This window comes from Acinonyx jubatus, chromosome C2 (assembly GCF_027475565.1).
Source record: "Acinonyx jubatus isolate Ajub_Pintada_27869175 chromosome C2, VMU_Ajub_asm_v1.0, whole genome shotgun sequence".
In the NCBI taxonomy this organism is placed as follows: Eukaryota; Metazoa; Chordata; class Mammalia; order Carnivora; family Felidae; genus Acinonyx; species Acinonyx jubatus.
Genome location: NC_069384.1, coordinates 81,789,939 through 81,802,537, shown reverse-complemented (window position 1 = coordinate 81,802,537; position 12,599 = coordinate 81,789,939). Strand labels below are relative to the sequence as shown.

General features: G+C 48.5%; 1 protein-coding gene across 3 annotated transcripts in view; it reads left to right on the top strand.

The window, feature by feature from the left end:
* Positions 1 to 9,596, top strand: part of ECE2 (endothelin converting enzyme 2) — a 34,004-nt gene extending 24,408 nt beyond the window's left edge. The window contains exons 8-18 of one of the 3 annotated variants that reach the window (XM_027061317.2): positions 603 to 745; positions 1,127 to 1,241; positions 2,643 to 2,753; positions 3,850 to 3,948; positions 4,051 to 4,128; positions 4,639 to 4,742; positions 4,941 to 5,051; positions 5,177 to 5,244; positions 5,407 to 5,597; positions 5,715 to 5,810; positions 6,529 to 9,596. In XM_027061317.2, the coding sequence (XP_026917118.1) occupies positions 603 to 745; positions 1,127 to 1,241; positions 2,643 to 2,753; positions 3,850 to 3,948; positions 4,051 to 4,128; positions 4,639 to 4,742; positions 4,941 to 5,051; positions 5,177 to 5,244; positions 5,407 to 5,597; positions 5,715 to 5,810; positions 6,529 to 6,705 (1,293 nt within the window). In that variant the 3' untranslated portion in view covers positions 6,706 to 9,596. The remainder of the gene's footprint in view (positions 1 to 602; positions 746 to 1,126; positions 1,242 to 2,642; positions 2,754 to 3,849; positions 3,949 to 4,050; positions 4,129 to 4,638; positions 4,743 to 4,940; positions 5,052 to 5,176; positions 5,245 to 5,406; positions 5,598 to 5,714; positions 5,811 to 6,528) is intronic. The other 2 variants (XM_027061316.2, XM_015081986.3) reach the window with 2 other exon arrangements.
* Positions 9,597 to 12,599: the final 3,003 nt, after the last annotated feature.

Sequence of the window (12,599 nt, the reverse complement as noted above, 5' to 3'; positions counted from 1 at the left end):
CTCGCTTTTGTGAGCTTCCCAGCTGCACTGTTACTATCCTGGAAAGAAAAGTGGTGTCCATTTTAGGCCACCTCTCACTAGGCCATCTCTTGGTGCTCCTTCATGTTGCCTGGGGATGCATAGAGAGATTATATTAAAAATCTATAACAATGTGTACAAGATGTCCACAAAACAATCAGAAGAAATTTGGAAGCATCTCCTTTAGTTGCCAGGAATCAACACTTTAGTTGGATTATGGAGATTTTGGGTGGGGGAGGGGAGGGTTCTGGAAGGAGAGACCAGTTATGTAGGGACTCTGGGTGGTATTTTATCAATGGCTATGAAAATATTTGAATATCTATGCCCCCGCTGAGTATTACATAGAGTGCTTTTTCTTGTATAATAATTGTATAATAACTGATTGGGCTCCCAGACTGAGGAGTGCTCAGGCCTGGAAAAGGGTTTATTATAGGAAGGGGCTACCAAGCAGCTAATAGATGTTGCCATGGTAATGAGAAGGGCTCCCAGGCTCCAGTATATCAGTGGGGCAGGGGTCTGCTGGAAGCCAGGAGTGTAGGCAAGGAGGCTTTAGACTTTTTTTTTTTTTTTTTTTTTGCTTGTAGGCCCTGGCACCCTCCATGGACTGGCTGGAGTTTCTATCTTTCTTGCTGTCACCGCTGGAGCTGGGTGACTCTGAGCCCGTGGTGGTGTATGGAAAGGATTATTTGCAGCAGGTGTCAGAGCTCATCAACCACACAGAGCCAAGGTTGGGGGGAGCCCAGAGTGTGGGAGGTGGGACTCAGAGCTCCATGCAGGTCCAGGCAGGGACTGGGCATGGGGGACTGTCACAGCCAGACATAGAGCAGCATTTGACAAGGTCCTGGACCTTCCAAACATCAAAAGAGAATGTCTGCAGGCTATTCCCATAGGGTGAGGCTTCAGGGGGCCCATTTGTGCTCTTTATTCCCACACCTTCTCCAAACTGACTTCTGCAGGCAGGTGTGTGGTCCCAGGGGAGAGAGAGAGATTCTGGGACAGCTCCTGCATATGCCTCTCAGGACTTCTGTTGCTTGCACATTCATGGAGCAGATTGGGGGTGAAAATGGTACCCCACCTGCCCTTCCCTTATGTCTGGTCTGGATGCCAGTGTCCTGAACAATTACCTGATTTGGAACCTGGTGCAGAAGACAACCTCGAGCCTGGACCACCGCTTTGAGTCTGCACAAGAGAAGCTGCTGGAGACCCTCTATGGCACCAAGAAGGTGGGCTTTCTGACTCTGTCCCCACCTTCCAGTCCAGCCTAGCTGACTGTCAGGCACCATTTGCCTCATGGTATAGTATGGAGCACAGGAGTAGGAATCAAGATGACTTGGGTGTCAATCCCAACTCCTCCATTTTTTAGCCTATGGGACCTTGGGCATGTCACCCAGCCTCTCTGACTCTCCATTTCCTGGTGTGTGAAGCAGGAGTACCTTGTAGGGTTGTCTTGAGGACTGAGTTAATGTAAGTGAAGCACCTACCCGGTACATGGTACGTAGAGGCATTCAGCTTTGATAATGATGGTTAAGAAGATGAATAAATGCAGTTCTTAGTTTCAAGATACCCCATTAAGTGGGGAAAATGGACATGTAACCAAACATGGTATTTTGGGGTGGTAAGTGCTCACACTGTGTGAAAGACCTTTGTGCTATAGAACAGAGGAAGGGATAGCACATTCTACCTGGGGGAGAAGGCAGCATCAGAAAAGACTTTTATGAAGAGGTGACGTTTGAAGTAGTTCACCAAAGGAGCAAGGGAAAAGGGCACTCTAGTCAGAAAGAACAGCATGTGTAAATTCCTAGAGGCCAGGAGCATTGTGGGTTTGCATGTGCTCTGGTATGAGCTTGCAAACGGGGCAGCTGAGGGGCTGAGGGGGGTGAGGTGGGCCTGGGGCAGTCCCTGAAGGGACCTGAATGCTCCATTAAGAAGTCAGGCCTAAAAAAAAAAAAAAAAAAAAAAAAAAAGTCAGGCCTCAATTCTTTCAGTAACGGGGAACCATGGGATGATTTTAAGCAGAAGAATAACCCAGTTAGATTTGTGTATCGGGTAGTCTTTCTGGAAGCTAAATGGAAGATGGAGGGGAGTGTCAGGGGAGGGGGAGAGGGATGAGAATGAAATCAGAGTGTCTAGTTAGGAAGTGACTGCAATCTTGGGCCGGAGGTGAGAGTGTTGTAGGGCAGGGAAGTGGCAATGGGGTGGACAGGGGAGATGACTAAGAAGTAGAAGTAGTAGCCTTGGTGATGGACTGAATGTAGGGGTGGGGGATAGAGGAGTCTGGTGACTTTTGCAAGTTTCTTGCATGAGGGACTGACTGGATATAAGGCTGCGATATGAGCAAAGAAACTTCTGGACCCCAGTGGGCCTCTTAGAAACTTAAGAGGAGGAGAGTACTGAGCACGGAGTAGGCAGCACACATGTTCCTCCTGCAGTTTTGCTGCTGGGGTTAGCACATTTTTCCATTCTGCCCTTTATTTTCCCCGGAGTCTGAGGGAGAGACGGCAGCTCCCCAAACCCAGGCTTTCATTGTTCAGAGCTGAGAGGGCTGGCCCCAGAGACAGAGAGGAGAGCAGCCCAGACGGAGAGCATAGCCATCTCTGGGAGGCCTGGCTCTTTGTCCCTTACAGTCCTGCACGCCAAGGTGGCAGACCTGTATCTCCAACACGGATGACGCACTTGGCTTCGCTTTGGGCTCCCTCTTTGTGAAGGCCACGTTTGACCGGCAAAGCAAGGAAATTGTGAGTCTTCAAGGTCCTTCCAATAATACCCCTTGTTTTAGTTAAAATTCACTGTTCGTTCATGTGTGTACGTAGAGGGGGTGAAAAACTGAAAGGAAATTCATCAATAAATGGACGTATTTTGGTGGTGGGATTGAGGGGTTCTTTTTGTCCTTTAAAGTTCTCTGTATTTTCCAAATGTTCTGCAATGAGTTTATGTTGCCTCTCCAGTTAGAAAAATAATACTTATTATTTATTAGGAGATGATAATGAATGTGCTTAAAGCAGGGTGGTTTATAATAGGTGAAAATGAGAACAACTTAAATGTCTAATCATAGGGGACTGGAAGAAAGATTGTGGTTAGAGTGGGTTGTAAGGCAGCCTTAAAGCTCATGATATAGTGTTAAGTGAAAAGAAGTAGCTTACAAAATATATGTATGTTACACAATATAATTCTGTGTTATATGTGTATACCTGGGCAGGGAAAGACACTCAAAGTAAATAATCAAAATGTTAAGAGGGCTTATCTCTGAGTGATGGGGTTATAAGTGGTCTATATTCTTCTTCAACTTTTCTCAATTTCCCAAATTTTCTTTTTTCTTTTTCTTTTTTAAGTTTTCTTTATTTATTTAGAGAACATACACACATGTAGGGAGGGGTAGTGAGAGAGGGAGAGAGAGAATCCCAAGTGGGCTCCATGCTGTCAGCACAGAGCCAGATGCAGGGCTCGATCCCACGAACCATGAGATCATGACCTGAGCCAAGATCAAGAGTTGGCCACTTAACCAACTGAGCCACCTGGATGCCCCTAATTTCCCAAATTTTCTGATCTTAATGCCTTCCTTTCATTTTCAGATAAAAATCAATGTACTGTATTAAATTATATTTCTTCAGTTAACTTATTGTCAGTTAAAATTCTTGATCAATGAGAAAAAGAGCCACCCACCATCTCAGCACCTTCACAAATAGTGTTTCCTTTTCATCTTCCCAAGATGCTCAGCCTTATTTCGAGAGTCTGGGCACTCCCCTGGAAGGACAGGGATGGGACACTAGGGTGGACAGGGAGAAAGAACGCATCAGTGTGAGTGGAAGCTGACTTGTGCCTGCTCCCTCGCAGGCTGAGGGGATGATCAGCGAGATCCGGAGTGCCTTCGAGGAGGCCCTGGGGCAGCTGGTTTGGATGGATGAGAAAACCCGCCGGGCAGCCAAGGAGAAAGTGAGCCGTAGCAAGGGTTGGGGCGCCATCTTCAGGTGGGGATGGAGGACACAGTTTTTTGGAGGGAGACTGGGGAGGGAAACCCTAACCTAGTCTCTTCAGGCAGATGCCATCTATGATATGATTGGTTTCCCGGACTTCATCCTGGAGCCCAAAGAGCTGGATGATGTTTATGACGGGGTGAGTACTTCTGCTCACCAGTGCTGAATTTCATCTAGGGGAGCGGGGGTGGGGGCTCTATTCTTGGCTCAGTAATTGGGGCTCAAACGCTGGGAGGGAAGGAGGTGGTTTTTGGTTCCTTTCAGAGGCAAGTATGGGCAACTGACATTGTTCAAATGCTGGCTCTGTGCCAGGCCACAGGCCAGGGATGGGTGCAATGCAGTGTTCACAAATCCTGTTTCTACTTCTACCTAACTGGGTAACCTTGAACAAGTTATGTAACTTCTCTGGGCCTCAGTGTCTTCATTTGTAAAATGGGGTTCCTAGTAGTACCTACCTCATAGCGTTGTTGTGAGAATAGAAGGAGGTAGTATGTAAATATTGGTGATTCTTATTTCTTAAATATTTTGCTCTTACTTTGCAGTTGAGGAAACAGAGGCTTAGAGAGGTGCTAATTAGTAGCCAAACTGGGACTATTATCTTCTCCAACATGTTGTCTTGCTTGCTTTCTGCTTCTCACCACTCCCACAGTATGAAGTCTCTGAAGATTCCTTTTTCCAGAACATGTTGAATTTGTACAATTTCTCTGCTAAGGTGATGGCTGACCAGCTCCGCAAGCCTCCCAGCCGGGACCAGTGAGAATGGGGGGGGGGGGGGCTGTAGACGCTTGGGGCAGCAGGAGAGGTAGGGGAGATTTCCAGGGCTGGGGAAGGGGGTGGCAAGACATTTCAACCAGAGGCGCAAGGTCTTTGCAGGAGATAGGTCAAGGCTGCTGGGCTGGGAGGGGCATCAGGAGAGTCAGGAGCCTCAGCCTCTCCCTTTTGCTCTCCCAGGTGGAGCATGACGCCCCAGACGGTGAATGCCTACTACCTTCCAACCAAGAATGAGATCGTCTTCCCCGCTGGCATCCTGCAGGCCCCCTTCTACACCCGGAACCACCCCAAGTGTGTCTGAGGCAGGAGGGGCTGGGTCCTGGGGCTTGGGCCTGCGGATGAGCTGAGCTCAGGGCTGGAGGTGGGATCCAGAAGTTCCCCTACCATGTCCTCATGCAGCATTCCTCACCTACCAGGGCCCTGAACTTTGGTGGCATCGGCGTGGTGATGGGCCATGAGTTGACACATGCCTTTGATGACCAAGGTAGAGGCCCACAGAGTTGCCCCCTCCAGCCTAGAATTCCTGGTGGTTCTTGCGAGGCCTTGGGATATTGGGAGCAGGCCACACGGACCCTGGAGTCTGTGGACTAGGGCTGGTGGAAGGCTGCTCTGGTCTTGGTGTGGTGCAAAGGTTAGTTCTTCTCAGGGCGCGAATATGACAAGGAAGGGAACCTGCGGCCCTGGTGGCAGAATGAGTCACTGGCAGCCTTCCGGAATCACACGGCCTGCATGGAGGAGCAGTACAGCCAGTACCAGGTCAATGGGGAGAGGCTCAACGGCCGCCAGACGCTGGGGGAGAACATCGCTGACAACGGGGGACTTAAGGCTGCCTATAACGTGAGTGGCCTGGTGGGCCTCTGGTGGCCGAGGCTCACCCACCCTGGGGGACATGGGCAGCGGGTGGAGGTGGTGGGCTACCCCTGATGGCCTTGCCCGTCCTGTGCCTGACCCCAGGCTTACAAAGCGTGGCTGAGAAAGCACGGGGAGGAGCAGCAGTTGCCGGCTGTGGGGCTCACCAATCACCAGCTCTTCTTTGTGGGATTTGCCCAGGTATTGCCCTCCTAGGAGGCCTGGAGCCTGCCCCTCTCCCACTCCCTCCTGGGCATGTCATTAGAAGTCTGGGGCATGCAGGAAAGGGACTGGGAAATAGGGCTGAAGTTGGGGTATGGAAGGTGGTCTGGGAAGGCCTGGTGCCCAGAGCTTCTCAGCTGGGGCTTGTGAAAGCATGCAGAGAGGCCTGAGGAAGGAGAACTCTTCAGGCTTTTGCAGACCTCAAAGGGCAAGGCTGTCCTGCTTGAGGGGCGGCAGGTAGGGAGCAGGATTGATCCCTGCCATGTTCCTGTGAGGTGGCTGTGGAGGAGGCAGCTGAAGCTTGGGGACAAAGTGGCTCATCCAGGGCTACCCAGGAATAAAGGAAATGGCAGAGCAAGTCTCCTTGCTCAGGGTTTCCTGAAGGTACTTTGCACTCCGGCAGGCAGCCTCTGGGGGCCATGCTTCTTCCCCTCGGATGCATCCAATCTGGGCAACCCACTGTCCAGGGCGCCTCTGAAAGGCCTTCAAGGAGTTTGGGAGGGAGGGCGTGCTTCCTTCCTTTGGTGCTGATAGCAAGGGGTTATAGCTGAGATGCTGGGTGTGGCCCAGAGACCTCCTGAGCAGAGAGGCTGGGGGTAGTGGTGGTTTGCGTCCCCGGGATGGCTCGGCTGCAGCCAAGTCTGTGGCCCTGCCCGCACTAGACACCATATGTCCCCATGTCTGTCCTGGCCTGCAGGTGTGGTGCTCAGTCCGCACACCCGAGAGCTCTCACGAGGGGCTGGTGACCGACCCCCACAGCCCTGCTCGCTTCCGCGTGCTGGGTACTCTCTCCAACTCCCGTGACTTCCTGTGGCACTTCGGCTGCCCTGTCGGCTCTCCCATGAACCCAGGGCAGCTGTGTGAGGTGTGGTAGACGTGGGACTGGGGAGAATTGGCTGGCTGTTGCCAGGGCCTGGGGCAGCTCGCCGGGCAAGGATGTTCGCTCCAGGTTTAGAGAGGTCAAATGCCAGCTCCTCACCACAGGTGACGTGAGTCCCGGTCCTCCCTCAAACACCACATTGTGCCTCTGCTTTGGGGGTACCCCTGCCTCCAGCGGAGCCCCCACCATTCACTGTGACATCCTTCCATGTCACCCTGCCTGGAAGAGGCCTGGGTGGGGGGCACCAGTTCCCGCAGGAAGGAGTCTGCCTCTTCTGGTCCTAAGATCACTTGACTTGGTGGCCTTGGGACCTGCTGTGCCTGCTGTACTCTGACCACACAGGGTCTGGGGTGGTGTGCCTCCCATGCTTCTCCCAGAGGCTCACTCAGTGTCCACTTGGGAGTGGATTCAGCTCCTTTCAGCTCCCCCTCAGGGGCTGTCCCCCACCCCATGTTCCTCATGCTGCTGCTCCCAATACTCCTGCCAACCCTCATTGACAGACCAACTGTACTCAGCTCTTAGTGGAAGCCTGAGGGCCTTTACAAGCCCTCCTGCTGCATCCTGGTTTCCCTGGGCTCAGGGGAAGTATGTGTGGTGTGTATGTATAGGGGATGCTGGTTCCTGTGTCTTGGGGCACAAGTCTTAGGGGATGACTATCTTCCCTGGCCCAAGCAGAAAAGCAGATAGAACAGGGAGAGAGAAAGATAGAGTTTATTTTTACAGGGGAGAGGGTGGGGAGGGAGGGGTCTTGGCCCTGTAGGACCCTGTGCAAATAAATAGACAGACATCAGTCAGCCTGTCTCTTCCTTCAGTCCTGTTTTCATTTATTCATTTACTCATTCCACCAACATTTATCAAGCACCTTCTATATGCTAGGCACTCTTCTAGACACTCATTTACTCAGTCGCCAGACACAGGGGACGGAAATATGAAGCCCCAAGAAGACAGAGAAAGAGAGTCAGGATGAAAGAATGGAATGAAGTTGAGTTTGGCCGGGTGGAGTACTTTCTCTGGTGGTCATATCTTCATCACTGGAAGGATTTGCCACTGCCCTCCACTGGTGCATGCAGCCAGGCCTAACACTGAATCTGGGTAACTACTGGGCCAAGGTCAGCTTGGAAGATGGGTGGCCCTTACCCTACAGTGGAGGAAAGCCCTGGCCAAGGTAGCATGCCATTCCCTGGAGCTCAGAACACTGTCTCTGCTTATGGCCGAGAAGACATGCATTTCTCCATAGCCTCAGTACTCCTGAGAGTCACTTACCCACCACACACCCCCATCAAGGCCTACCAAGAGTTAGGCAGAGACTGTGGGTCTGGCTGCCACCCTCCTGAGCAAGGGAGGGGAAAAGGAGCATTTATTGAATACCTCTTGTGTTCCAGGCACCTCTGCTAAGTGCCTCATTTTTTATTCATTCATTTATTAATTTATGCATTCATGGGTTTATTATTTTTTTAAAGCACATTTATTACCCACGGTGTGCCAGGCATGGGCGACGCAAAGATGAATAAGATGGTTCCTTCCCTCAGGAGGGATGGTTGTTCTACTGGTGGTTTCACCTTCATGAGCTCATCTGATCCCCATAGCAACCATATTTTATAAGTGCTCCAGTTTCCATTTTACAGATCTAACCCTCAGTACTTCACTACCGTTAAAGAGGCCTGGATTGAAATTGAAGCTTGGAAAGCTGTAGGAGCTTGAGCTTGTTCCCTCTAACCTCCACGAGCCCCAGTTTCTTTGTCTGAAAAATGAGAACCAGAGCAAGACAGTGGAAAGAATCATCACAGTTGCCTTTAAAACTCAGTGCTCTCCAAAGTCTAAACAGAGGTGTGTCTGTTGAGTTTGGAAGGGTAAGTGAAGCTCTGGCAGTGATTACTGCTGAGGCCCTGATCCCTGGGTATTGGCACATGTGCCTCACAGTCTGTGTCCTGTCCCCATAAAGAGCTGTATGTGGGCCCCTGTCATGTTACTTGGAGGTGCTGCCTGCTCAGAAAGGAAGACGGTGGCCTCAGGATCTCTAAGACCAAGGGAAAACATGGCTGAGTCTCTGAAAGCAGGACTCTGGGAGAGACAGCAAAGTGTATTGGAGAGAAGAGGGCCATCATGCCTGGAGACCTGGTTCTGGTTCCAACTCTGCCACTTCTTAGCTGTGTGACACTAGGCATGGCTCATGCCTGCTTCAGGGCTCAGTTTCCTTAGCAGTCTGTAAAACAAGTGGGTTGGATGAGATGATCTGTGGGGACCAGTTCAGTATTAGTGTTTTAAGCAGCGAATTCATGGGCTTAGCAAATATTCAGAAATATTAGGAAGTAACATGTGAAGTTTGGATGTTGCACAGAGAATGAGATCTATAATGTCAGAGATCATAATGGGTGAGGAGAGAGGGTTGGCAGCTCTTCCCTTTACATCTGATTTCAGAAGCCAGTTTAGGATGCTGACTAGTGGGCCACTGTGGCAGTGAAGCTCCATATGTGCAAAAAGGCCAAAGGTCAGCTTTCATTTACTAAGTCCCTATTTTGCTAAGCTGGTTCTAAGTACTTTAAAATCATCTCATTAAATTCCCACAACAACTTATAAGAAGGTTCTGTAATTGTCTCTATTTTACAAGTGGAGAAACTAAGGAAAAAATTAGGTAATTTCCAACGTCAGATAAGACAGATTGCATTAAAGTCAGACTCGGAGCTCAGATGCTCTTAATCACCACCATTTAGTCTTCTAGGTCGTGACTGAGTTTAGACTCATGCGTAAACATCTGTCTTCTGGTCAATGTCACTGCACTTCTGTGTCAGACCATCACCAGCAGGTGCATTTCCATGCCATCTAGCTACCCTGGGCCAGGCATATGAGACAACCAGGCAGCTGCAGGGAACCTAAACACATGTTGAGTTGAAATTAAGCCAGGTAGCACCTGTTTGTTGAACACTCTGCAGGTGCTTGGTTCCAGAGGCAAGGCAAGGTGAACATCAGGTAACAGATGTAATCTTCACCCTTAGTGGCCCTGACAAATTGATGAATATGCATCTGTGATATGCTCCGATGTGTTAAGGCGGAAGGGGAAATAAAGTATACTGCTCCCAGGTGGACACATGAGAACAGTTGTTGGTAAGGTGCTAGGCCATCCTACACTGTCCTACACTGTCCTACACATCCTACACCCTACACTGTCCCATTGAGAAGTCTGACTAATTCTCATGCCTGATAAGGCAACATATGCCAAACAATATGATTTCACACTTGGTAGCATTCTGAAAATTTTAGGTTGGAAGAGAGTCCCTGATAAAATAAGCAGTTTCAGCGGGCCTATCATGATTCACAAATGGAGAATCCAAACAATTTTTAAAAATTTTTTTAAATGTTTATTCTTTGAGAGAGAGAGAGAGAGAGAGAGAGAGAGAGCAGGGCAGAGAGAGATGGAGACACAGAATCTGAAGCAGGCTCCAGGCTCTGAGCTGTCAGCACAGAGCCCAACATGGGGCTTGAACCCATGAACCGTGAGATCATGATCTGAGCCGAAGTTGGACGCTTAACCGACTGAGCCACCCAGGCGCCCCGCCAAACAGTTTCTTGATGCCCAGCTCTGAGCTCCAAAGAGACTCCTAATGGGCCATTATTTTACATAAAGATGACCTGAAGCTGAATGCAAAATGAATTCATTCATTCAATAAATATTTCTCAAGGCTTACCACAAGCCAGGCATTAGGTTGGTGCTAGGGGCAAAAGATGAATAAGAAGCAGTTCTTGTCTTCTAACAGCTCAAAATGTAGAGAAAGAGAGATATGTATCAAGCATGGTAGGGGGCAAGAAATGAAACACTTGAAGAATAGAACAGGAAAAGCTTCTTACATAACATTGAGCTGGAGTACAGAGGATGGGAGAATTGCTAGCTGAAAAAGAGTGAAGGACATTCTATACAGAAAGAATAGCCATGTGAAAAGGCCAATCATCTTGAAGGGGCAGGGCATGTTCAGAAATGGTGAAAGGTTTAGGATGATCAGGTGAAAGGCGCATGATGAAAGGTGAGAGTCCGGAGAAGGGAAGTTGTAACAGTGCTTATGAAAAGAGGAGGCTGTAACATCCACTGTCAGTCCTGGGAATTAAAAGTCAGAAGGGCCACAATGCAATCTATTTGAGAACTATCACACAAAGAATGTAGCAACCCAGTGGATACAGTGCAATGCAGTGTCCTGCCAGGAGCACTTCTGGTGTTATGTAAATCATGCTTTGGGTTGAATGGTTTTCAAAGGAGTGGAACCATACACAAGATGTGTAGCTCTGTAGCTCAAGCCATGAGTTTGGGGGTAGTAGCATGGGTGGCTTATGGATGCAGTTTGAAGGAAGGTGGTAGGAAGGGACAGGTGATGGGATGCCCTTAATTAGAGAGCAATGTGGCCACAAGGCTGGGAGTTCGGCCAAATGATAGGAAGGAGTGTTTCTAAGAGGGCAATTTGATGGAAAAGAAGTTTGAGGCAGGCCATCAATATTATCACGGGGCCTTGGAAATAATTGGCAGACATTTATATTTGGCTAGAGAGGATTGGGGGCTTGTGTAGTTGGAAGTGGGGAGCAGGGGACAACCATGTTTATTTCAGTCTTGAAGATTTGAGGTAGTTGGAAAATGACAATTGGCTCCTTTCCAGTTGCCAGGCACCCAGCTAGGCACTTTATATACATTGTCTTATTTCATTTTCAACACACAGCTTACAAGGGAGATACTTTATTACCCACATTTCATGGAGACAGAAACCTGTCTAAGAGAGGTTAGAGAGCTTGCCTAAGTATCACAGCTAGTGAAGGGCAGAATGTGGTTTTAAATACCAGGTCTGTTGCTCTCAAAAGCTTATGTTCGCTTACCCCCTTCCCCCTGCCCCCTGCAACTTTTTATTTTGAAACATTTCAAACCTATAAAAAAGTTGAAACATAGTACAATAAACATCCATTTACTTTTCATCTGGAGGCACTAGCCATTAATGGCCTGTGCTTTGTGTGTATCACCCCATCTCCTCTAAGGTACTGGTTGGGATGTGACTGGTATAAAAGACAAAATCTGAGATCGGATAGAAGGAAGTCATGGAAAAAGGAGAGATTTAGGAGAAATACGTCTACAAATGACTGAAGAAAGCATGGCAATGTATGGACATCTTGAAGCCACAGATAGACTAGGCAGAACAGCTATGGACTGCCCAACTTCGTTCAGCAGACCAGAGCTAGTCATTGGTGATGGAAATGGAAGGTCATCCCCAGAATCCAACCACTGAGTGAAGAAAGCAATAGGTTTTAAAATAGGCTTCAGATCTTTACATTTATGTCTATACAAATATTCAGCCAACATTCTTTCAGAGCTAGCCACACTGTGCTAGACGTTTTTTTTTTTTTTTTAAACAAACATTTTCTGCATTCTTTAATGCCTCAGAACCCAGAATAAAGACCCCAGGCCAAATGGTAAGTGTTCCCACCAGATGAAGGGGGCTTCCTCTTCTTTCACCTTCTAGATGCGTACACGTGGTCCAAGAAGAAGAAGAAACATGGAGGTTTGCTTGAAATAATTACCAGCTTGGAAGACTGAATGATCAAGATTCAAATCCTGATTCTACTACTTACTATATGATTTCTTCTGTAAAATGGACATAACCTTACCAAATTCAAAAGGCTGTGAGAACGTCATGTATCATTCAAAACCACTCCTGACATGAACAGTGACCTTCGCACGCCTTCCAAATCGTAACAGAGAGAGGAAGACCAAAAGACTGACTGAAGTTTGCGCAAAGACCTTGTCTTGATCTGGTTTTAGTTCCAGAATTTAGCATTGGAGTATAGGGCTATATTTATTGATTTCTACTCGAAATGGCTCCACAGGTGGATTTAAGATTTATCGTATTCTTAAGGTAATA